Below are 24218 nucleotides of genomic sequence, written 5' to 3'. Positions count from 1 at the left end.
TTGTCCTTCTTGCAGGCGGCAGGAATTCATATCATTCAGCAAAATGTGGTATCTAGTGTCCTAAAGAAATGAAAGACGCCTCCCTGGAAAAGGTCAGCGTGCAAGAAAAAGACATATTAACTGTCGCAGATATCCGCATACTCCTTCTCGACATGTATAACTTCCTCCATGATATGCGCCCGCGTAGATCATGTCACCTCATGCTTGCTTGCTCGTCATCTCATTGTCGCATATACTCATCTGAAGGGTCGCTCATATGTTCCATCATCGTTGCCAACTGCGCTGGCGGGTGGACTGCGGAAATGACTCATGTCTCCGCTGCCGGTTCTCCGGAGGGCTTGTCGCATTGTTTCAACGTTGATTTCGTTTCCAGCGGCCAGTGGTGAGCTCTGTCCTGGGAGCGGGCTCCCAGCACCCCTCGGGGCTCGGTTGGGAGATGTCTCAAGGCCCTTTACGGAGGCGGTCACACTTGTGGGTGGAGATGTTCCAAATGCCGCCGAGGACGTGGGCGATCGAATAGGGGATGGGGACCGAGCCGGAGCGAGGGACGGGTGTCCCGATAGATGAGTCGAGTCTCGGCGCGGATCTCCCAGCTCCTGCTCGCCGTGAACGACATCAGCGAAGGAGATGAAACTCAGGCGCCGCACATCGGTGGAATCCAAGGAGCCATAATTCGACCCAGTATCCGTGTCTTGACGATGCGCCGCAGACGGAGGAAACTCGTCCTGAACCGAAGAAGCAAGAGAATGATCGGCTCCAAGACCGGAGATCGTCACGGCAGCAGGTTGATGTGTTACATGGGTAACGATCTCCACCGTGTCGGGGTCCAGCTTTTCGTTGGTGATAGCCTCTGCAGATGCGTCCAGAGCGGGCGCAATGTGATTTTCCATGAGCACATGGGAAGGCAAGTGTGGGGACGTCTCAGGAAGAGCGATTTCCTCCTGGACATTTCGCTCGAAGATCATGGAAGACGCGGGAGAGTGCGGCCTCGGAGACGAGTTGCTCACTCCGTACCCCGGCGAGCCCGGGATACCATATGGATGAGCCACAGAGCCTCTGTGCGGCGATACCGAACCACTGGTCGAGTCCACAGACCTAATGGGCGACGTCGGATTCAATCCAGCGGAGGCGCTGGCAGTGGAGGAAGAGGGTTTTGTAACAACGGCAGCTTTCCCCTTTCCATGATGTTTGTCTTCATCCGGCTTCTTTCCCAACTTCCAGAAATCCCTCTTCCGCGGTTTAGTCGCAGTTTCCTCAACTGTCGGCGCAGGATTCTGCGCTCCGGAGGGTAGAGCAGAGGAATCTCTTAACAAAGGAGCGGCCGAATCCCTTGACTCGGTACTGGCACTGACTTTGTCGTTGACGGATGGTTCTTTGGACGACATGATGACCGATCGTTATGTTGTGGTTAAGTGATGCGAATATTTAGTGGTCCAAATTGGGGACTGTCCCAGGCTGCCAGGTCAAAATAGAGAGAATAGGCCGTCAACAGATGTGACACGCGTTTAGACAGAGCGCCGGAGGCACAACATATTGTAAATAAGGAACCAAAGAGTAACTCTTAAAAATAGTATTCAAATGTGAGCTGATTCCGGGGAGTGGTAAACCACTTGCGCCAGGTCTCGCAGTTGCAGCACGGAGACTTATGAGTGAAGGATGGGAGTGTAACCGGCGCTGGAGAGAGGGGATATACAGAGTGAGATGCAGATCGACCTGATGTACTGAAGGTGGTTTTCCGGACAACAGGCAGGAAGAGTTTCGGAGTATTACAAAGGGTGCCCTGTGCAACGAAAGTATGTGTGGTGGTGGTGCGGGTGGGAGAGGAGGTGAGGGTGAGGATGGCAGTCGATTTGCTTTGTTATTGAGAATAGGAAACCTGGGAGGAGACGGCAAGTAATACGTAGTTGGTATGCACTACTCCCAGGGTAGGGATGCAAGTGTTCCATGGATAAAAAGGTTAGCACAATTGGTCCATGTCTCGGAGGATGGGGAGGGCACATCACTGGCACATCTCGAAAGCTCATGATGATTTGTGTCCGATTGGGCTCGCAAGCCTCGAACATCACCGGCGTGCTTCGCCTAGAGCAACCCAGAAAAGCCCAATAAATCCCTGTGGGAGCCACCAAAGTGCCCACCAGACAGGCCCCCTCAGGCATTTAGGCTCCCGCTTTTGGCAGCAGCTGTAGTTTCAGGGACACCGGCACCAGCCAGGGGACGCAAGACTCGCATCACCAGCACTGCCCAGTAGTGCCAGTGTCTTGTGACAAGTGGAACAACCCGATGAGCTAATACGAGTCTGCCAAGCCACCATTGGTGGCTGCACTGGCTCGACTTTTGACTGCGCGCGAGCTGCTGATCTTTGACGCCTTGTTTCGTCCCGACGCACAGGACAATCAATTGTGCCGTCATCTCGACTAGCCAGGAGGGTTTCGAGGTCTGGGGACGTGCAGCGCAATATCCCTACAGTGCCCGAAAAACATTTGCGCTGTTTAGGGTGTGCTTGAGCGACGGTAGTCCCGACTTGTCAACCAAAATTCTCATCAGAACCATCGAGACCAGGCTTCGGGGACATCAGCTAGACGGCTGCGAGTGTCTTAACTGTTCAGGCGTTCGCAAATGCACAGAGCAACTCCCATGGTCAATATGCAGTCGATGACCCTTTCTCCAATGCCATCGAACGCATCTTCGCGATTCTACAAGCTCTGCGCCCAGATCCTCCGACCCTCTTTCCGCCGACATCAATCTTCCTACCGACGAACAAGGTCCAGGCTCAATATCAAGCCAGATCCGGACTTCCTACCCTCCAAGACAGAGCTGCACGACCACATCATCTACAACCCTCCTCCAAGCATGCCAAATGTCTACCACACGCCCAACATCTTCCTGCCCAAGAATGACCGCAGGAAAGTGCTTCCAGATCCTGAAATCCAGCAAATACATTTACAATCGGCTCAGCAGCTGCCAGCCATCCCGGGGCAAACAGAGAAACGATACCACCTAACGGAGAAGGACTTGGAAGATATGAGGGAATTGAGGCGGACAGATCCCACGCAATGGAGCGTCAGTCGGCTATCTAAAAAGTTTGATTGTTCACCGGTCTTCACACACCTGGTCGTCGAGGGGTTGGCTCCAGAAAAGGGCAAAGAGCAGAAAATGGTGACGGATATTGTCAAGTCGAACTGGGGCAAGAAAAGAAGAGAGGCACGCGAGGATCGACAGATCAGAAAGGAACGCTGGTATAGAGATGCCTAAAGCAATGTATAGATATGAAGGAATAGCAGGACCTGCATGCAGAAGTTTTTGCTTTCTCTACCTGTGAATCAATAGTACGACTGTTAAGGGGTCCCAGTCTTGTACAGTTTTCAGCCAGTTTTGCAATGCGGAGATCTCCAAAACCTATCAATCACACTCTAAACTACGTGACTGTATCCCGCGCAGGCAAAAAGACCTTCAGCCTGTCAACACATGCTCCCCACGATTTGCGCAGGTCGTCCCTCTTCGACACATCTCCAGAGATTTTTCAAGACTGCATCTTTGCTGGGCACCACCGCTCGACCTCGCTACCCGCTCAAACGTGCATTGAGACTTACAGCCCATACTCGAGATTACTACGGCCACATCTCTGACGACAAGATGGCACCACAGCTAGAGCCTTATTTCAAGAAGTAGGGCACAAGACCTAGACATTGACAACGTGCTAACAAGTTTCAGGGTAGATGAGCTCGCCGATTCCTTCATCGACCGTAGGGACCCTTTGTAACCTCAGTGACGACCGCGGGGTACTGACCATCACTTTCAACAGGACTGCGAAAAGCCGTGGCAATCCCTTCCGTGTCGGCGGACGAAGAGAGAAGAAAGGATGTCGTCCGAGTAGGTGATCACAAGAAGCAGTACTGCTAGAATGTGGCTGAAAGAGCAATAGATGGGTCAATTCCTGGCCTCCGAACTGGAATCCCTAGGTGCAGAGGTTCAACAACGCCCGCTCGGAAAACAACCCGGCAAGGAACATCTCGACCTTCCTCCAGTCATCATTGCCCGCTATGGGAATGACAAGAACAAGCGGACCATCTTGGTCTACGGACACTATGATGTACAACCCGCCCTTATCGAAGACGGATGGGCTACAAAGCCCTTCGAGTTGACCATCGACGACAAGGGACGCATGTACGGGCGGGGCAGCACTGACGACAAGGGACCCGTGTTGGGCTGGTTGAACGCTATCGAAGCCCACCAGAAGGCCGGCGTCGACTTCCCCGTCAATCTGCTGTGCTGTTTCGAGGGTATGGAAGAGTACGGCTCCGAAGGTCTGGACGACTTCATCAACGCCGAGGCCAAGAAGTTCTTCAAAGATGCCGATGCCGTGTGCATCTCTGACAACTACTGGCTCGGAACGGAGAAGCCCTGTCTCACCTACGGTTTGCGAGGATGCAACTACTATTCCATCTCCATCTCCGGTCCAGGACAGGACCTCCACTCAGGAGTGTTCGGAGGCACTGCTCAGGAGCCAATGACTGATTTGACGCTCATTCTCAGCAAACTTGTCGATAACCGCGGAAAGATCCTCATTCCTGGCATCAACGAGATGGTCGCCCCGCTCACCGAGGAAGAGAAAGCTCTCTACGGACCCATCGCCTACACCATGGACAACCTGTACGAATCTCTAGGTTCCGAAACGGCAATCTTCTCCGATAAGGAAAACACCCTGATGGCCCGCTGGCGGTACCCTTCACTCTCGATCCATGGCGTCGAAGGTGCCTTCTCGGCTCCCGGGGCGAAGACGGTGATCCCAGCAAAGGTCATTGGCAAGTTCTCCATCCGCACCGTGCCAGACATGGAGTCCTCCAAGGTCAACGAACTCGTCTTCAAGTACATCCGCGACGAATTCGCCAAACTCAATTCGAAAAACACTCTGGATGTGTACTGTCAACACGACGGGAAATGGTGGGTCGCCTCTCCCAAGCACTGGAACTTCACCGCTGCCGCCAAGGCCGTCAAAGAAGTCTTTGGCGTGGAGCCCGACATGACGAGGGAAGGCGGCTCGATTCCCGTGACCATCACGTTCGAGCAGGCCACAGGGAAGAACGTCCTGCTGTTGCCGATGGGCAGTTCCACGGACGCGGCGCACAGTATCAACGAGAAGCTGGATCGGAGGAACTACATCGAGGGGACGAAGCTTCTTGGGGCGTATCTGCACTATGTGGCGGAGGAGCCCATGGTAGAGGCCAAGTAATGCGGGTTCGTTGAGATGGACGAGACATCTGAGGGTGTGGAGATGGAAATACAGGGGTGTGCTCGGTTCATACTTCCAGGTCGTCATCAAGCCTATGTACTTTGAAAGGCCGAGAATACCTATCTAGGTTTGCAGGTGGTGAACAGACATGGAGAAAGCTGCCGGATTCGACATGTCAATTTCCTATTGATAAAAACCCCAGCCAGTCCTGATTGATCAGATTGTGGCCCAGGATTGAATCGTGCTCAGAAGCATTAAGCCACCCTACCATCATCCCATCATCCCACCTTGGACATGCCGCTATGTGTACCAAGTCAACGCCAATCTCACTCGTGTTTTTTTTTTTTGTTTCGATGTACAAAAGGCCCTCACGGTCCCAGGCAGCAGTTCGCGTGCGTAGCAAACACATCGTCCGTCTGCGATGGCCTCATTTCCGTCGTGATAGAATACGTAGGTCTGGAGACGAACCTACCTCCGCCGCCACAGGTTATGCCACCAGTAGAGCAGGTTCTGTGGTTGTCAAGCTGTCGGCGCATCCGTCAGGGGCACGTACCGGACGCCCATGTCCTTTTTCTTTGTGACGTTGCCGTCCTTGTCCTTGTCGACGACCCAGATCCACTGGGAGCCCCAGCCGTCGACGTCCTCGACGGGGATGAACATCCGCCCGGGCGTGTTCAGCTGGTCGATCAGGGATTGGTGCAGTTCGCTCGCGGCGGCACCGACGTGGATGGCGTCGTAGGGCCCGCCCTCGGGGTGTCCCTTGCGGCCGTCGCCCGTGACGAGCTCGACGCGGCCGGACTCGAGCAGGGCGCGGCCCTCCTGGCTCCGCCGCATGTTCTCCCGGGACATGTCCACCAGGCCCTTGATGTGGTCGATGCCCACGACCTTGCCGTCCCCCTTGCCGTCGGCCCCGCAGACGAGGTTCGCCAGCACGTGCGTCAGGTACCCGCTCCCGGAGCCGATGTCCAGCACTTTGGCGCCCCGGTTCTCCGGCATGAAGGGTAGGAGCGATTCGCAGGCCGCGGCGTGCATGTGCGGCGCCGAGATGGTCGCCGAGTACCCGATCGGCTGCGGCGAGTCCTCGTACGCAGCCTGCGGGGACGACGGGCAGTAGTGTGCGCGGTCGACCGACTTCATGGCGTCACGCACCCGCGGCGCCGTGATGATGCCCGCGTTGAAGAGGTTCTGGATGAGCTCGGCGTTGGTGCGCCCGGAGCAGCGCCACGCCATCTTGGCCGCTAGAGGAGGACGAGTTGAGAGGGAGAGGAAGAGGATCGGGATTCGCTGGAGAGAGATGCTAGAAAGATCCAGGATTTGGACCAGGACTGCTAGAATTAGGAGGATCGCGGTGCCTGCACAGAGGATTCCGCTCGAAGGAGTAGATCCAAGGCGCATGCACGTAACAGGGACAGAAAGGAAAACCGATGAACCAACCCAGTTAAAGTAGTCGAAGCTGGGTCGTTTTTGGAAGAGAAAAGGGTACCAAAGATTACAAAAGTCGTCGTCACTTCGAACTTGCCTGCAAGGAAATGAAGCTGCTGGGAAGATTAAATGGATTGCAAAAGACTTGTGTCGAGAGGCAAAACAAAACAAATGTAAAGGTGATGAATGGTGGGGAAATCGCCTGACCCAAGCCGTGAAATCGTATGACGTTGACCTGTCCGTGGGGCGGCGCCTCGATTGGAATCTGAAGTGTGGGGCGCACGCAGCGCAGAACAGCCTTGCGTTTAGTCCTTACTAGTCAGCCAGTCTCTGGGTATCACCCCAGAGGATTACGAGTAGTAGCTTGCATACTTCCTAGGAGACTCGCATAAACGCTTTCACTTGGACTGGCCACATTATATCTACCTGGGACTCGTTCCTCTTGGTCCCCCCCAAAAAGAGCCAGATGGCTGAGTTGAACAGCCATGGCCCGATATTCTCCTTGACCTAAATACACCCCTTGCTCGCAAAAGGGGGAAACGCCCTCCTATCTATACCTTCACATCCTCTGCGGCTTTCAGTGCCCGTTCTACCTTGCCCTCGAGTTCTGCGGGCGATTCCAACCCGACACTCAACCGAACAAGATCCGCCTCCACTCCCCACTGTGCTGTCCAGTCCAGTTCCGTATAGTGCGCCAGGATCGCATAGGGACATGCGAGGGTGAAATTCGTGCCCAAGCTCGGACCCTTCTGAACTTCGAGAGCGTCAAAGAATGCGACCGCTTGCTTGGGGTGTTTGAAGGTCACAGAGAGCAAGCCGCCGTAGCCACCATTCGGCGTACGACAGGCCTCGTAGTTGGGCCGGCTGGGGCTGCATTTCGGATAGTAGACTTGCTTGACCAAGGGGCTGTTCTGCAGGATTGTCGTAATCGCCTCGGCATTCGCGTTCATACGCTCGCTTCTGGAGATGAAGTCGCGCGAGTTGCGTTCCATGAAGACGGCGTCTTCGGCCCAATAATTGTCCTCGTACTCGCGGGACATGGTTTGTTTGAGTTCAGCATACAATTTGCTCTGCGGGTTCAGCACGGCACTGCCGCCCATGACATTACTGTCACCGCTGAACAGCTTGGTCAGGCTGCTAACCACGACGTCTGCTCGGCTGAGGACATCAATGTTGGTGAAATTGCCGACGGTCTCGTCGACCACCACTGCGAAGTCATAGGCGTCCGCCAACGCGCGAATGCGTTGGAGATCGGGCGAGTTGAGGAGCGGATTGCTCGGGAATTCGGTGAACAGGGCCAGGAACCGCTCACCGGATTTGAGACGCCGCTCCAGGTCGTCCAGACAGGCTGAACTTCCAAGTCCATAGAAGAGGCACCCCGGTCCCCACTTCTCTAGAATTTTGAGGGTGTCAATGTAAGGAAAGCCAAAGCAGATACTCTTCTTGGGTGGTTGCCCCTTTGCCTCTGCGTGGGCCAGAAGAATTCGGTGCGTGTTAAATATCGATGACATCCCACAAGGGTAGAGGTAGACGTCGTCTTGTGAGAGCCCAACTTGTCTGCTGTTACAGTCGTTGGGAGATCCGGCCAACGCTTGATCCAGCTCTCCGTCGTCTATCAGACACCCACTGATCCTGCGACGAATCGCTAGTTTAGCTTGCTGGGCGAGTTTGACGCTGAGATTGCGACCGAATCGCTCCTCTACGAATTGAGGAAAGTCCTTGTCTTCGCTGTCGTTTGCGGCCCCATTCACGACTGGCTCGATAGGACTGGTGCTGTCATTCGTCACTCCATTTCGAGATGCGGGTCGTTGGTATCGCCGAGGGCCTTTGGTAAACAGTACGTCGTCTGTTTTCGACTTTGTTTGTGCCGTCTCGGGTTGAAGTAGACCTTCCTTTAAGGCTTTCAGACAGAACTCCCCGCGGCGGCTGGATATCCCGTCTCCAGAATGTTGCCACACCTGCTTCGCCACGCTAAAGTAGTCACTGGGAAAGAAAACACATGCGAGTCCAGAGAAGACGGTCTCGTGGCTTCTGTGTTTGTCAACGACCGGTGCCAATTGTAAGATTCGAACGGAACCCGTATCCAGGCCCTCGACCTTGTCATAGAAGAACTTCTGGCATCTTTTCGCGGTGGCGAGAGACGGGAAGAGCATGACACTTTCCCCAGGTCTGCCATAAAGCTTCAAGATCTCTCGTTGGAGCTCTTGGATTGTCAGATGGATGAAGAACCTGGGATAGCCCGTCTCCATTTTCGACACCACCCAATCCTGTCCTTCTTCGTAACCCACCGTGGCCGCCCATGACGGCAGAGAGACACTGACGGCATGGGCAGTGTTGGGCACTGGCTGCCCGACGGCTGCAAGCATGACGGAGTCTGAATCGCTATTTTTGTTTGTATAGGATTTCGTATTCGAACCAGGGTGGAGGCAATTGGATTAGGAGTCACTCGGTGGTACAGAGATTTTTCTTTCCGACCTCGGAGGTCTTCCTGATTAGTTTCCTTTTCGAGCGATTGGCAACAAGAGAGGTCGAAGCAAGTCTTATGTCGAGAAATGCACAGATCTGATTATTCTGGACGCGCGCTGAATGTCACAGGTCTTATGATATCCAGATTCTCAGAAGAATATTTATTTCTAAGGCTGAGATGCCGGTAGAATGTTTCGCATTGTAGAAAACACTCACAAGGCGAAAGCACTCTAAATGAACGCAACAGCAAAACTTAATCCAGAATAAACCTCTAGGCTCTTGGCACTCAAGCCATATGCTTATACAGTACCGAGGCGCGCACCAAAAGTGTTGACCGCGCTAGTTTTAGCGTATTCACTAGTCAACTAGGGCCTTAGCATGGTTGAGGAAACAATCTGTCACCTATTTTGTATGAGGAAGTGCTGGTACAGACATAACTTGACCTAAACGCTGTCCTGGCCACTGTCCTGGCCACAACTGCGATCGATCGCTGGCCTAGTCACTGTCCTGATCGCTGTCTGTCCAATCCTCCTGTTCACTGTCCTGTTGATTGCCTCGATCGCTAGCTGTTCTGTAGATTGGCCATTCTACCACTCCTGTAGTAGGTAAGTTAGCCACTTGATTAACCTCGTCGTCGCCTGCCTCCTAATCGTCTAGTAGGTAGACGTGCTTGTGTAAATGGCCTACCTTACGGTAGCCTCTGTAACTGCGCCTAGTCTCGCGGCCTTCCTTATACTCGTTGCCACCCTCGAGTCGGATAATCTGCTGAATATTCCGTGGTATTCCTTCTATCCACTGTTGAATCTGCCTCTGTGGAAGGCTATTCCACGCCTTTTTCCAGGCCTTTCTCAGTTCGTTTACAGAAGGAGGAGGTCCGCGGAATGTCGTTGCCTTCTTGAGCCATGGCCACGCCTTTTCTAAGGCGTTTAAGTTAGGCGAATTAGGTGGGTGTGCGAGGCGAGGAATTCGATTAAATGAGTAGATCTGTTGCGTATACCAGTAGGCATGCGATGGCGCATTATCCTCCTAGATAATCGTCTTAGGCCGCGATTTTTGGCACTCCTGTACAAATGGGATAACTAAAGGCTGAACGATAAACTAGATTACGATTCTGTTAGTAAATCACATAGAAAACAGTAAGGAAAGGCATTAGGTCGCCTAAAATCGCCTACCTTAATATAGCGATACCAGTCGATTCCACCTTGACCACGCCTGATTAACTTACTAGTTTACTCTGTAAATCGCTAGGTTGGCCTTTTTCCACCTTTATTTCTAAGGCCTAGCCGTCTCGTTCCAGTCTGTAACTCCCATTCCTCTCTCTTGATCGATTCTAACTCTTGATTGAGCGATTTAATGTGTTTAGTTACCTCGTTGCGCTCTTTAACGGTCTTAGGTCGCCAGATGAAACAAGGCCCTTTACCATCGTAAGTAAAACAGCCCTAGAACATAAACTTAGAGTAACCTTTCCAGCGATTACGTATAGTAGACGGTGTAAAGGCCTCGTCAGATCGCCGCCAGACTCTCTACTGTTAGAAACGGCCTTTATATAACCTAGAGCGCGGGGCGCCCGGAGGTAGGTCTACCGGATGGTAGCCTAGTAATATAAGGCTAGGTTACGTACCGTACGTAACTACCGAAAAAGGAAAGAGACGATATAGTAATATATTAGTATAGTCTATATTAATATATTAATATATCATTCCTAGTTACCTATTTAGGATACACCTTATAAGTATATAGCTACGCTTATTCCCCTTTTATAGTTATACTCTCTCGTAGCTAACTTATAATATCTACTTTACTATACTATTCTAAAGTTACTTAACTACTTATACCTTACGTACTCTCGACCTAGCTTATATAATAAAGGAACTATAACTAAGGAAGCCTAATTCCGTTAGGCTATATAGGAAGTAGCTCTAATACGCCCCTAGAGGAGGGGGACCCCGTCTACCTTTTACGAAAAAACATTAAGATAAAGTAACTAAGTATAAAACTAGACTACGTTAAGCTAGGACCGTTTAGAATTAAGGAAAAAATAAGGAAGGTTAACTATTAGCTAGAACTTCCTTAAGATATAAGAATTTATAGTATATTCTATATTTTATTACTTAAACTAGTATTAAAGAACGCTAAACTAGTTTAATCGCTACCTCTAGATAAAGAAGTTACTATAGAAGAGTATAACGTAGAAAAAGTACTAAAAAGACGCGTTAGACGTAGTACTCTTTAGTACTTAATTAAGTAGTTAAGATATAACGAGTTAAAGAATAGTTAAAAACTAGAGACTTACCTTACGGAGGAAACTCTAAAAGAGGCTTAAAGATAATACCTTAAGTAGTTTTACTAGATAATATAGCTTCCTAATTAACCTATTTAACGCTTAAAGCGTCGGACTAAGTAAAGTTAAGTTTAGGTAGAGTTACCTCTTCGAAGTTAGGTAACTTATTAAAGATACTTAACGCCTATATCTTACGACGTAATATACGACTCGAAACCTCCTCTAATCGCTTAAGCTCGCCCTAGAAGGATACGTCCTCTTCCTCGACTTCCGTAATTAACCTACGAAGGTAAGCGATTTCCTTTCGCTTCGCCCGCGACTTTATAACTAATTATTTCTTTTATTTCCCTACTTTTTAGAATTCTTCCATCGAAAAAGTACCGTTATATTTTCGCTATTTTCGGAGACATTCGGTATAAGAAGACGACTATTCGCGGTCGTAGTAATAGATAACTCCGTAGTTAACGTACTTAATATAGGCTACTATTACGATATTCTCTAAATCGGTAGAAATAGAGTCGGCGAGTTTAATACGACGCTTACTTTAAGTTTTTATCGACTTTATAGATCGACGAGGTTTAACTATACGAAAGGACTATATAATTAGCTATAGGAAGAAGGAAAGGACGAGAGACGACGAAGGGTAGGCGCGGCCTACCTTAAGTACGTTAAGGATAACGAATAGGAAGGAGGGGAGATAGTATTAGAAACGGCCTTTATATAACCTAGAGCGTAAGGCGCCCGAAGGTAGGTCTACTAGATAGTAGTCTAGTAATATAAGGCTAGATTACGTACCGTACGTAACTACCGAAAAAGGAAAGAGACGATATAGTAATATATTAGTATAGTCTATATTAATATATTAATATACTATTTCTAGTTATCTATTTAGGATATACCTTATAAGTATATAGCTACGCTTATTCCTCTTTTATAGTTATACTCTCTCGTAGCTAACTTATAACATCTACTTTACTATACTATTCTAAAGTTACTCGACTACTTATACCTTACGTACTCTCGACTTAGCTTATATAATAAAGGAACTATAACTAAGGAAGCCTAACTCTATTAGGCTAAATAGGAAGTAGCTCTGACATCTACCTTCCTCGCCTACCTAGTATAATAGAGGTCTCGTCGCTCTAAATCACGTTCTTCCAATCCTCAAGAGTCCAGTCCTTATGACGTAGATAGAACTGTAATCGAACTGAACGCTGGGCCTTCGAAAGGCTAGGTTTTCTCGTTAGTTTGACATTCTTAATGCCATTCTTATGTAGAACGCGAAGAGTAGAGGACGTACTAATACCTGATTCATAGGCTAGAACGTCGCTGGATTTCTCTCTACCTGATCTGTCCTTTTTAACGATCGCTAGAACACGCTGTTCGACCTCTTCAGTTATCTCTCTCGGCCTTCCTAACCTCACGCCATCCTCAATATAATGATCGAGGATTCGAGGATCCTCCTGCGGACGATAACCACGCTCTTTTGCCTTTTGAAGAATCCTCCTCGCCTGCCTAGCTGGGACTTTAATCCAGTTCTTAACTTGTTGTGGCGAATATCCGAGCGATAATAACGTGAGTGTCTGCACTCGTTGCGCCGGCGAGTAGCGAATACCAGTGTGGCCAGTAGCCTGTTCCTCAGGAAGAGGCCTCTGCGCCCGTAGGTTCTGAGGTATTCGCGGCCGCTCAGATTCGCGTTTACGGGCTTGTTCTGCATATAAATCAGTTAATGGCATGGTCAAATGTATGAGAATTACCTACGGACGTACCTTCCTGAGCCTTCTTCTCTTCCTAATATACTATTACTGACGATTGCGCAGGCATTAGTGGCGATGTGATTGTTGAGAAAGATGCAAGAAAACGTACTAGGAGACTTCTGTTTACTATACAAGATTGGCTGCGGGGTGAAAACCTAGTCCTACAATGGCCTAGACTTGTTTCCTAGTCTACATGCTAAAAACTAGCGCGGTCAACACTTTTGGTGCGCGCCCTCGTATTTACTCGGTGCTTAGTGGCTATCTGTAGACTAGCGCGCGAAGCGTCACTAAGTTAACAACGGAGTGGAGTCTATCAAGATTCTGAAATACTCGTAGGGTGGATATGGGCTTGATGTTCGTGGATGAGGTGTTGACAGAATTGCAAGAAGAACCGGTCTCTGCCTAGCTCTTGGAACCTAGCCTGCCAAGGTGGGAAAGGTGGCCAACTCGGCTAACTTTCTATTCGTGACGTGCCTTTTGTCAACAACGTTTGCCTGCAGTGCCTTCAGGAGAATCTTACACCGATGTAAAGATGGAACCCCCATTTTACCCTGTAAGACCCGTTTTCCTACCCTCTCCGCTGTTCGAGAAACAAGAGTGACAGCTTCCTTGAAAGTGGTCAGACCTAACAAGGAGTAGACACCAAAGACCCGAGGAGACCGATCTTCTCATGGCTGCCAATGCTGAGACTGCATAGATGTCGGCTGCAACCATTGGCTTCTCTCGAAATCGAGTTTCACTGGTTCCTGCCCTGTGGAATAATTGTATTCCACATAAACTTCGAACAGTTTCGTGTGAGCGCTACCGTATTCGTAGGGCGACTTAAAGTCTTGTGATCTTCCATCTTCGGTCTCAAGCCTGCTGTCAGTATGCCACACGTATGCAATTGCTGATCACCAAGCAACTCCCCAGGTAATAGAAGAAGTATTTCGTTCAAAAACAGGAAGCAGGAAGCGAGTGATTGGTCCTTCTTGTCAGCGGTTCTCTGTTATCTATACCGGCTTAAGAATGACTTGTCCAGTTTCACAGCCCAGCCAGAGAGCTCAGGCTGTTAACTGACTTTCTGAGCTGCAAGGGAGACGGACATCTAAGGGCGGTGTAGCTAAATGTCACACCCTGGTTACTGTGCCACAGTCGGCTCGCCTGAAGGGGTCCCCACCTTATGGACCACATTTTCTTGTGCCTGGCGTCCCTAGTTTGCCTGCGCAGAGTCCGACAGGGAAGTCTTGGTCGCTATCTTCTCTCTGCACACCACAGTCGTCTATTGCGAATCGCTGAGTATGTCGTGGGATATAGCAGATTATGTCTATATGGATGGCACTGCCGTAAACTTCTATAAGGCGTCGATAATATCTAAGTCTTTACTATATTACTGTCACGAACAGCTACTATAGGCGCCCTACAAAGCCCTCCCGATTCTAGAGGGCTCTGTACCCCCTCGGTGCCCTACGAACCCCTCCTGAATCAGGAGGGTGTTAGAAACGGCCTTCATATGACCTGGAGCGCGGGGCGCCCGGAGGTAGGTCTGCCGGGGTGGTAGCCTAGCGGTATAAAGGCTAGGTCACTGTCACGAACACCCACGTGACACTGGACACTCCACGTGACATCAACCAAGGAGTCAGGCCGCCAGCCAAGTAGCTGGCTTACCGCATGTATATAGCAAGAGGGGTCATACCTGTCAACCTTGAAGCCTTCTTCAAGCGTTGACATCTCTATCTATAGGCTAGTTATCTATCATTATTGATCCCATAGTACACACATTCACCCTCCAGTTAGGTAACGGGCCTGATAATAAGGCTATCATAGATAAGGCTAACTACGTAAGGCTATCAGAGCGTAAGGCTGTCGGCACATGACACCTCGGGTAAAGTGCTGACATACGTAATAGTGTGGGCGGGGAAGCTATAGGATATAAACCCTAGCGATTTAGGAGGGGTCTGTTTCTTCTCCTTTCTAAGCGTTGAGTCGTTGTCAATAGGAACTACAGTTAGGTAATCGCATACAGTTCTCCAATCGTCAGTGCCTACTGTACAGCGTAGGTCCTGATAAGCTACCTTATTAATTCAAAAGTTATAGCGATGTGAAAGTCAGGGATTTTGGTGGGAAATGGGGGGTGGACGGATTATTTTCGCTAGGGTGGTGTACAATGGGTCCTGCAGTAATTGTTCCAGCCTCTACTTAGCGCTAGAAATGGAATGTTAGCCGATGACAACGGCCCCTTTAGCGATAGGTAACTGCCAGCAGCACACGGCAGAAGATCATAGAATCAGAGGCGAGACAACCTCAGGTACTCGTGGTTTCTTCTCTGGCAGTCATAGTCAAACGGATCCCCACCCGATTCCGTTTTTCTCCCTCAAATCCCCCCTGTCCCGAGCGGGCTCCAGTTGGCACGTGTCCGTCACATGGAAATGTTGGCGTAACAGGGGGGCTACGGCACTAAATTTCCCCCACAGAATAGATTCGAACCGAGTCATCCTGTGCGACATACTCGCACGACCGTTCATGGCCATCCAGTTCCCCTTCACGGAAGAAGCGCGACCTTCAGAATCCCGCGACCTTAAGTTCAAGGTGCTTGCACATTTTCTTGGAACTTCGGTGCTTTGCAAGCTTTTTGTTCCCCGCCTTTGCAGTAAAAGTCTTGCCACGATACTTTACTTCAGACCCGAATTTGGGGGGATACCCTCGAAGAGTCAAGTCTTTGTAGACAGGAGCAACGCTCTTGCCCGCGAATTTCTCCTGCAGCGCTTTCGTGTATCTCCAGATTTCGACTTCAGAGTCAGTCGAATCCGAGTCACCCGATGATTCTTCCTGGATTGCCACGCCCGATTGAATCGGATTTGTGCCGTTACTTTCGCTGCTCGACCTTGAGCCATATGAGCCCACATTGCCGACAATAGCATGCTCGAGTATTTGTTGTTCATGAAGTGTTCCCCGCCTACGGATGGCGCCAATCCAACCCAGGGACACTTTCCTGAACTTGATATGTCCTTGGAAGTGGCCCGCTTCAGATGACTGGTATTGGCGAACTCCATCCCTCCGCAATTGGCGGCAGAGATCGTCGTGCCGAAAAGCCGCACTTTCTTGGAGGAGAGAGTCCTACGGGATTTGAGTTATTGATGAAATAGCGCCGCAGGATGCGAGTAATACCTTTAAGGAGGTGATATCCTCGGAACTAGGTGTCTTTCGAAGTAAAAGAAGAGCTAGAGTAGCTTCTAAATGTAGTTCTCCGATCCACTCGTCCTTTTCTCCGGTTTCATCTGCGTGGAGTAACGATGCGTTCCCGACAGCGTTGTCTGCTGGAAGCTCGGAAGCCGCCAATGCCATATCAGCTCTGTAATCGGGTTGACTGGATGGAGGAGAACTATCAGACACAGCTTCGGTCGAGACTTGAGATCTCCTGAGAAGACATAATTTACGAAACGTCGGAGCCATGAGAAGAACTGAAAAAATTCTCTCTTGCCATACCATGGTGAACGCTGGGGCTCCAGGATTTTATGCCATTCTGGCCGCATGGTCCAGCTGAAAATCTGCTGGCGTCCTCGCCCGAAATCCCGAATCGGCGCAGCGCCCTGCATCATTGAGAATGTGCCTTTCTAGACAATGATTCGCACACCAGCGTAATCGTTCAGGGTTGCTGTACATCCATGAGGAGCTAAGGAAGAAGAGCAAAAAACCTAGGAGACAAATACAACTCTGAGATGTTTTTGCCCCGAGTACTCATGCGGCCACGGAGGGTACTAGGCTCGGAGAACCAGTCCTCCATTGTGCTTTCTTGACCGGTCTGGAAACCAGCTGGAGCCGCACTAATCAGGTGATGATTCAACCCTACTTTCCATGGCGGCTGTGCATTTAGCGGCCTGCAGCAGGAGATCGAAGCATCACAACTATCAACAGGACAATGTCAACAGTTGGCGCCCAGCCGCAACCGACTGCTGCCCGACAAGCCACTTCATGGTCGTAAGGGCCTTTTCGATCACGCTGTTGTTCGATGCGAATCAGTCAGGAGAACTCATGGCCGATTCCCTTATCCAACAAAAAGACGAAGCTGTCATCACGGCTTCCGGTCTGTGGAGATCGAGCGAGCTGGAAGGGCTACTGTGTTGCTACAGCTTCCTCAGCTAGCCCATATTGGCTGTGCATGGCCAAGAAGCTGTAGTCCCTATTGAGGGAGTATGCACATGACGGAGGGGCCAAACCGGAACCGCCCCGAAATAGTGGAGCGTGTGATCACAAGAAGACCAGTCAGATCAAGAGTGGGGTCGATGTGCACTGGGAGAGACGATGCTGGCTTCGGATGAGGGAATGGAGGGCATGCAGGGTGATGTCGCGTGGGAGGATATTGGGTCGCGAGGCAGATTTCGCTTGAGGAGCCTGGGCCTTGACATGGTCAGGGGGAGGCCCGACTTGCGCGATGGAGCGTACAGAGTTGGCATAGAGAGGACCGCAAGGTCGGTAGGGATCTCGTTAAGTCGCTCGCGCCCGGCATGAACATTCGCCCATAAACCCATGGGACTTGAGCGAGAGTCCCAGCTCAGGCAGCCCCAGATCCTTAGTAAGTACTATCAACCCGATTTAGGCTCTCGATCCAACCGCTATTAGCATCGCCTCGTAAATAAGGCCAATAGGACTCGTAAAGCTTCGCTTTAGGGCCGACCGGATCCCTTTCTACTTATTTTTGCCTTGCTCGTACAATACTGTATGTACCTTGGCGGTCACTGTCCGAAGATTAGTGGTCGAAACAGAGGTCCAAGATAAGTACGTGAATCGGGGCAAGAGTCCACGGAGGCCGGGGGATGGCTGTGGTTAGGATGCTGAGGCCCATACCATAACAGGGCTGGTCGCACATACCTTCACCCCAGGGGCCACATTTTAGGTCCCGCAAAAATGGTGGTTGGGGGTCCCTGTAAATGACAAACTCCCTCCCATCAGCATCGGCGGGGCCTACGGCACGACCCGGGAAGGCTGACGCGAGGTGTAAGCTAACCGAATTTGTCGTGCGACAACCTCGTCCACAACTTTTCACTCTGCCACGCTAGTCATTTCACATATATCCATTCCACAACCACTTCTAATAGCTTGCTCTGAGGCTATCTCGACGCGTCATTCATGTGTTTGTCATCCGTATTCGCATTGGTGAGAAGTCCTGCCGGTCCATCGCCACGCCAACTGACTGCACGAGTAGATAAGACAAACTCGAAACCCACCGCCTACATCGACGTGAACTCGGAAGAACTGCGGGACATCTTGCGAATGTTGCTCCAAGAGGTTAATTGGATCAGCCTTGGCGGAGATAAGCCCGCTGTCAGTCCCATTGGTGCAGGTCTTACTGCGTCACTGACCGAAGACAGTTCGAACAAAGCTTGTTGTTTCACTACCTCCCCGAGCTTGAAGCGTATCGCGCCAACAGGAAGAGTGTCCGCGCTTTCGATCTGTTGATTCAAACTCGCCATGGTAGGTACAAATCCACCACCGAGCGTCTCGTTCCACTGTTGACGGAGGGTAAAATTACCTATGATCTGCCTGGGCACTCTTCAAGGCTAATAACCATGTCATTTCGGACTACTCCGGAAGCGGTAAAGCGCAGTGCTTCAGATACGGCATGGGCGAGGAGAAGAAGACAGAGTAAGGTTTGGAATACTTCGAGCTGCAATGCCAGTATCTTGATTTCGACGGTAAGGTGTTCGGTGCTGTATTAACTAAGCTGGCTATCGAGAGATTTCGTAGCGCTAGATAGATCTACACCCTTGATACTTACCCACTCGAGTTTCATCCGGGACGCGAGAACATAAGGAAACGTCTCCGTCAATGTAGTCGAGATTTCGTCGGTCTGATGGGGATCCACTACCCATACTATAACGGCCATGCGTTCTTCTAGCGGGAAGATAGTCTACTTCGAACACCAGTCAAATCCAGGATTATAATCAACGTAGAATAGTTTCGGCGGAATAACCATAGTTACCTAAGGCTCTTCACCAAAAAGTCGTATAGCTACTTCGATACTGCGTCCTTCTTTTCTTCGAGAGAGCAGTCGGATTCTACACGCGTAAAGAACGATAGTCTATATCCAGATGAACTAGGAGAAGTCGACTTTATGATCTGTTCCCCGACCGTGATGGGTTTTAGTCTGGGTGACAAATTTTGGGGTGAGTGACCCCAAGTGATTCTACTACTGAGGGCTAACAGATCCGCCTAGGGAGTATGCCGTGGAAGATATTGAACACGTCCAGTGGTCGAACCAGCTCTTCACCTCTCTCACAATACCTGCTAGAAAGAAAGAGGTAGTCATGGCTGTTGCCCAGAACCGCCTTGGCGAGCCGGGGAGCGGGTCTGTCAGTACGACCAAGGCATTTGACGGTATTGCTGGAGAAAAGGGGCGTGGCATCGATATCCTGCTCTTGTGAGATCTTATCGCCCCAGGCCTTTCCAAGGGATCTAACTCAAGAGTGGTCCGCCGGGAGTGGGAAAGACATTCACAGCGGAAGCGCTCTCTGAACACTTCCACCGACCCCTATATTTAGTATATAAGATTGACGAGCTCAAGGACCAGCTCATGCTGACTTCACAGATTTCGGCCGGCGAATTGTGCTTGGATGCAGCAGAACTGGAATGGCAGCTCGGTCGTATCTTCCAGACCGTAAAAGCGCGGAATGTCCTACTCTTACTGGACGAAGCGGATGTCTTTCTTCAGGCGCGTTTCCAGCTGACTCTCGAACGCAATCGCCTTGTGGCCATCTTTCTTCGAAGGATGGGGTTCTTCAACGGCGTCTTCTTCCTGAGCACCGACCTTACCAACGACTTCGATGGAGCAATTCTAAATAGAATTCACTTGAGGATGAAATACGAAGACCTGGACAAAAAAGCGAGGCAGGTCGTGATTGCCCAATCACTCAAAAAGGTAAGAGAAGGTGGAGGGTCATCGAGCATTAGCATGGAGGACTTGGAGCCTTTCGCTTGCGTCCAGCTCAATGGTCGCGAGGTATGTTTGCCCATCGAAAGAAGGACACGTTCGGTGACGAAGTGTAGATTAGGAATACCATCGCCACGGCGAACGACCTCGCCAGTGGAAAGGGGGATTGTCTGTCCTTTTCGCACATCTCTCATGCTCTGACCGCAAATAGCCATTTCATTCCTGAAGCGAGCCTGATATCAGTGGACGACAGCTTGTACGAGTGAGGTAAGCTCTTCCGAACATTCGGGAAGGTGTGCCGACTGCGCTCCTGGACCTTTGCTCATCGTGGCTACAACCATTTGCAATTAATGGAAATGCCGAGGGCGTCCTTGGCGCGACGTAAATGGGCGACGTTTTTGCGGCTGAGTCCATGGCAGATCAAGGGCTTGGCCCAGATGGGCGGAACACTATGGGTTCGCGCTCTTTCCGTGTGGCAGTCGGCATTTGGATACTGCTTTTATGTGCGCATCTTTGTTCGAACAGAAGAGAAAGATCCCTTGGCCTGTTATCGAAATGATACACTGCCGTCCTCTTTCTTTGGCCAGTTTCAATCCGCGCATTATCGTGTACTTTGTGGCGGGTGTCACCTCCTCTAGTGAACAACTTGTACAATCATCCGGGCTACTGGTTTTTCTGCAATCCCTCAGTCATGCATTCGTGAGAGATGCGTTCTCCTTCTCTGGTGGGAAACAGTTCACGTTAGCGTTCAATGTCTCGAGGCTATTGGCAGAGACTGACCTTCGACACAGGCTTTATCCTGCTCTTTGCGTTTTTTGGCCTCCGATTGTTCCTGACATTTACGTGTATGACGTAGACAAACATCGCTATGAGTCGTTTAGATTTCATATTGTCCTCGTCCGATCTTACTTATTACCTTCGTTGAATGATTGGGCACAAAAATTACATTTGTAGCGAGCATCGTCGCTATCTGGGTCACGGGTCAGTAAGCTGGCTTTCAATCTCAAGGAAAGATCACAAACGTTGCTGGAGATGACGCCGTAGGTGCATACGCCGCTTAAAAGACTTGACGCATAGAGGGCACTGAACTCGTTCCCGTGCTGTGGAAGACCTTGCCTGGATCTGTGATGTAGTATCTGGCGTACCAAGAGGCATCGTCACCAAGCCGTCATCAGGACATCCAAAGGCCAGGTCGTGGTTGAAAAACACCTGACTCCGCTGATCTCCAAGTTAGTCGGCTTTGATGGTCTCGCTTCCCTAAACTATCGTCGTTGGAACATAAAAGGTCTGCTCAGGGGACCAGGTGTCCCCTCCGACATTCCCAAAGTTTTGGTACCAACGACACTTCAAGCCCAAGTCCATTATGTCCAAAATATCTTCACTGATTCCTACGTGTTTTACTCTATACCCAAGAGAGAGCTGAGAAGAAAGATTAAGCTCGACTCCGTAGTTGCCCTGCCCAAACTATTTGCGACTTGTCAGCTTTGAAGGCCCCCTTCTCCCACGAGCGTGAGCCGCCAAGCCACATGAGAGGTCTAGCGGAGGTAGATTATATTTCCAATTTCTATGCTAACATCCCTGTTCGTGGCGAAACAATACATAGCGCCCGAAAGCCGAATCAAGGTTTCGCACTGTCATGAGTTGTCTTCACCGGCTGGAAATGTTGCGGGCTCTAGTATGATGCCACGAGATCATTTATGGGGCAACGTGCGCAACGGAAAAGCTCTCCTTTGCAACCGTAGCATAGATACTCGTCATTTCCATGAAAAGTTCAATTTCTCGCCCTGAACTTTGGCAGTGTTCCATGGTCCCGCTAAGCCTGATAGCATCACGTGATGATGGGTGTGGTGGCAGGCTTCCTGGACGACAGCCGTCTCGGAGTTTCGCATGCGTCGCACATCCCAGCATGACGCCCACCGACCCTCTCAAAATGGCCCCAGACTTTCTGAGACCCTCGAGAAGGTGAAAGCATTTGCACTGCAAACGTCATTCGAGGCTTTTACAACCGAAAAACATGGATTTCAAGTTCCTAGAGTCAAGATCTGCAGTGATGCGGAGGGTTTACAACCATGGGCTGATACTATCAGAGATGAGATTACGAAGAACAGAGGTACAACATTCTGGTCGGTGCGTCAGCTATCAACATGCCCGGGAAAGGGACAAGACAGACAAATATGACAGAGGTAACTGGTCAGGCATCCGACTCCGAACCCTTCCGCGTTTTCCTGCTCGAGTTCAGTCCCCCAACAATGTTTCCTCTTCATCCACATGCCGCCATCGTATTCCCGCTACTCCGTCCGATTTCAGTCAATCAGAAGTTGATGGACGCCGACTCGCATGCCTTCGCCAAAGATTTCTTGATAATCGACCGGGTTCTCAAGTCCAGCCCCGAACGCTTCGTCTGCTTGGTGTCTAGGTGGGAGAAGAAAACCTAAATTGAGCGAATGACCGAGCATCAGTCCGTGTTGCGGTGGGCACACATTTGCAGTCACTGCATTATTCCTTATAATGGGGCCTTGGACGTGGATCCCGAGGAGAACACGACCACACAGGTGGTTAATCACCGCATGCTGCAGATCTCGATGGGCCTTGGCCAATGTAGGAAGTCCAATCTGCTTAAGATGGGCGACCACTGCCGTATCACCGGCACCTTGCTTCGGCACTCTTTGCTCCCAGCTGTGTCGCATTAGCCTGACCCGTTCACACGACTTTACCATAGGGTCACACACAAATTACGGCTCAAGGAGATTCCAAGAACCACGATGGTTTCGAGAGCCACATCTGTATCGATCTGCTTAACCGCGACCCAGCGTCGAACATTTTATTGACCTCGTTCACCAGGATCGCGCGTCGTTCCTCGGCCATAATTTGATATCGTTCCACGGCGGTTGGTAAATACGGGGCCAGGTGCTGAGCGATGATTTCCGTGGGCATGTCCGATTGGCTCTTCACCTCACATAAAGTCACTAATTGGCATCGATGTAGGATAGCCGCTTTGGCATCCGTCTGCTGCAACATCAGGCACTGCCAGGTCATTTGTAATAACGGGTGACAGGACACTGTTTACGGCCCATATTGGATTGAGACGAAATGTTCGGGCTGCTGCACCCAAAGGCTTCGCAAAGTCCAGACTGGTCCATTCATTCACCCTTCTCCAATCCGTGTGACCTTTGTGCGGTCGCGACGATGCGGACACTGCTTTACGAGTCGCTGTGAAATGAAGTTGGTCCTTCAGTACTGGGTTCTTTGCCAGCAGCTGATGAATTTGTTGGAGCTGAACATTCAATTCTTCCGCTGATGGTGGTACTGATTGGTGCATCTTTGGCTGTGGAGGTCAGAGTAGAGGAAGGAACGTGGACCTGAGCGAGGAGGGTTCATATCAAGAAGGCAGCGCGCTAATTTCGCAGGCAGGCTGCGAAATTAGCGCACTATCTTGATACATGTCTCCGTTGGCCCGTCGGCGAGCCGATCCCCAAACCCATGTTTCTCGGGGTCCGCCTCCATAGACCACCAATCCGCAGCTAGGGGATGTTTGCTGCTAGGACACTCACATCCACGCACGACTCAGCAGGAGTCAACCTGCATTTTGCATATATAGTCCATCCGGATCGACCCACACTCTCTGGTCAACCCCAAGGACATTCCTGCGTGGAGATCTCGAAACACCTACCGCTCCGTTGGCCATGGCATGTGCTTGCTCCATCTGTGAAGTCTTCGACACTACTAACGACGAAAGCAAGCTATCCCAGGTATGCTTGAATCGAGATCGAAAAGGTCTGCTGGGCTGACCTGTCGATGCCTGGACCAGGCTGCCAATCAAGCGAAGCTGGATGAGGGACGCCAAAAAATTACACTCGGCCTTCGCCGGCGAGGAAGATCTCACTGACACAGAGGAGATTCAAGTATTCCGAGACCTGATTCGTTTAGCGAAGGAGGATAGATTGCAAGACTTACACCAGATACTTCTCCACCTCTTCAGGCTAAGTGTGAGGTAGGCTCTATAGTGTAAAGGGCGAGAATCCACCTAGTGAGGGCCGGTCGTCGACAAGAAGCTGAAAGGGGAGAGAGGATGGAGGGCCTCTGTCACTTCGGTGTATGGGAGGGGGGAGCTCGCGCTTCGAGCATGGCGGCAACGATAATGAAGAGGACTCTAGA

At 50.6% G+C, this 24218-nt stretch overlaps 8 protein-coding genes across 8 annotated transcripts; 3 read left to right on the top strand and 5 right to left on the bottom strand.

The window, feature by feature from the left end:
• Nucleotides 1-236: 236 nt before the first annotated feature.
• On the bottom strand, nucleotides 237-1385 carry Z517_11750 (uncharacterized protein; the record flags this gene model as incomplete). The annotated part of the gene is made up of 1 exon (XM_013423333.1): nucleotides 237-1385. The coding sequence occupies one exon, from the start codon at nucleotides 1383-1385 to the stop codon at nucleotides 237-239; it is 1149 nt and encodes a 382-aa protein (XP_013278787.1).
• A 1258-nt stretch (nucleotides 1386-2643) lies between these two features.
• On the top strand, nucleotides 2644-3252 carry Z517_11749 (uncharacterized protein; the record flags this gene model as incomplete). The annotated part of the gene is made up of 1 exon (XM_013423332.1): nucleotides 2644-3252. One exon carries the CDS (start codon nucleotides 2644-2646, stop codon nucleotides 3250-3252), a length of 609 nt encoding a protein of 202 aa, XP_013278786.1.
• Nucleotides 3253-3633: 381 nt separating this feature from the next.
• Z517_11748 (uncharacterized protein) lies at nucleotides 3634-5230 on the top strand (the record flags this gene model as incomplete). Its single annotated transcript, XM_013423331.1, has 4 exons — nucleotides 3634-3665; nucleotides 3712-3743; nucleotides 3803-3870; nucleotides 3923-5230. The coding sequence occupies 4 exons, from the start codon at nucleotides 3634-3636 to the stop codon at nucleotides 5228-5230; spliced, it is 1440 nt and encodes a 479-aa protein (XP_013278785.1).
• A 519-nt stretch (nucleotides 5231-5749) lies between these two features.
• Z517_11747 (protein-L-isoaspartate O-methyltransferase) lies at nucleotides 5750-6460 on the bottom strand (the record flags this gene model as incomplete). Its single annotated transcript, XM_013423330.1, has 1 exon — nucleotides 5750-6460. The coding sequence occupies one exon, from the start codon at nucleotides 6458-6460 to the stop codon at nucleotides 5750-5752; it is 711 nt and encodes a 236-aa protein (XP_013278784.1).
• A 743-nt stretch (nucleotides 6461-7203) lies between these two features.
• Nucleotides 7204-9018, bottom strand: Z517_11746 (uncharacterized protein; the record flags this gene model as incomplete). The annotated part of the gene is made up of 1 exon (XM_013423329.1): nucleotides 7204-9018. One exon carries the CDS (start codon nucleotides 9016-9018, stop codon nucleotides 7204-7206), a length of 1815 nt encoding a protein of 604 aa, XP_013278783.1.
• A 6679-nt stretch (nucleotides 9019-15697) lies between these two features.
• Z517_11745 (uncharacterized protein) lies at nucleotides 15698-16588 on the bottom strand (the record flags this gene model as incomplete). Its single annotated transcript, XM_013423328.1, has 2 exons — nucleotides 15698-16252; nucleotides 16304-16588. The coding sequence occupies 2 exons, from the start codon at nucleotides 16586-16588 to the stop codon at nucleotides 15698-15700; spliced, it is 840 nt and encodes a 279-aa protein (XP_013278782.1).
• Nucleotides 16589-16990: 402 nt separating this feature from the next.
• On the top strand, nucleotides 16991-20329 carry Z517_11744 (uncharacterized protein; the record flags this gene model as incomplete). The annotated part of the gene is made up of 7 exons (XM_013423327.1): nucleotides 16991-17219; nucleotides 18339-18457; nucleotides 18505-18607; nucleotides 19340-19553; nucleotides 19601-19673; nucleotides 19722-20132; nucleotides 20180-20329. The coding sequence occupies 7 exons, from the start codon at nucleotides 16991-16993 to the stop codon at nucleotides 20327-20329; spliced, it is 1299 nt and encodes a 432-aa protein (XP_013278781.1).
• A 2037-nt stretch (nucleotides 20330-22366) lies between these two features.
• On the bottom strand, nucleotides 22367-22997 carry Z517_11743 (uncharacterized protein; the record flags this gene model as incomplete). Its single annotated transcript, XM_013423326.1, has 2 exons — nucleotides 22367-22739; nucleotides 22822-22997. The coding sequence occupies 2 exons, from the start codon at nucleotides 22995-22997 to the stop codon at nucleotides 22367-22369; spliced, it is 549 nt and encodes a 182-aa protein (XP_013278780.1).
• Nucleotides 22998-24218: the final 1221 nt, after the last annotated feature.

Source organism: Fonsecaea pedrosoi (genome assembly GCF_000835455.1).
Source record: "Fonsecaea pedrosoi CBS 271.37 unplaced genomic scaffold supercont1.8, whole genome shotgun sequence".
NCBI lineage: Eukaryota > Fungi > Ascomycota > Eurotiomycetes > Chaetothyriales > Herpotrichiellaceae > Fonsecaea > Fonsecaea pedrosoi.
Note: the sequence above shows the minus strand (reverse complement) of the source record. Positions and strands in the feature narration are given on the sequence as shown.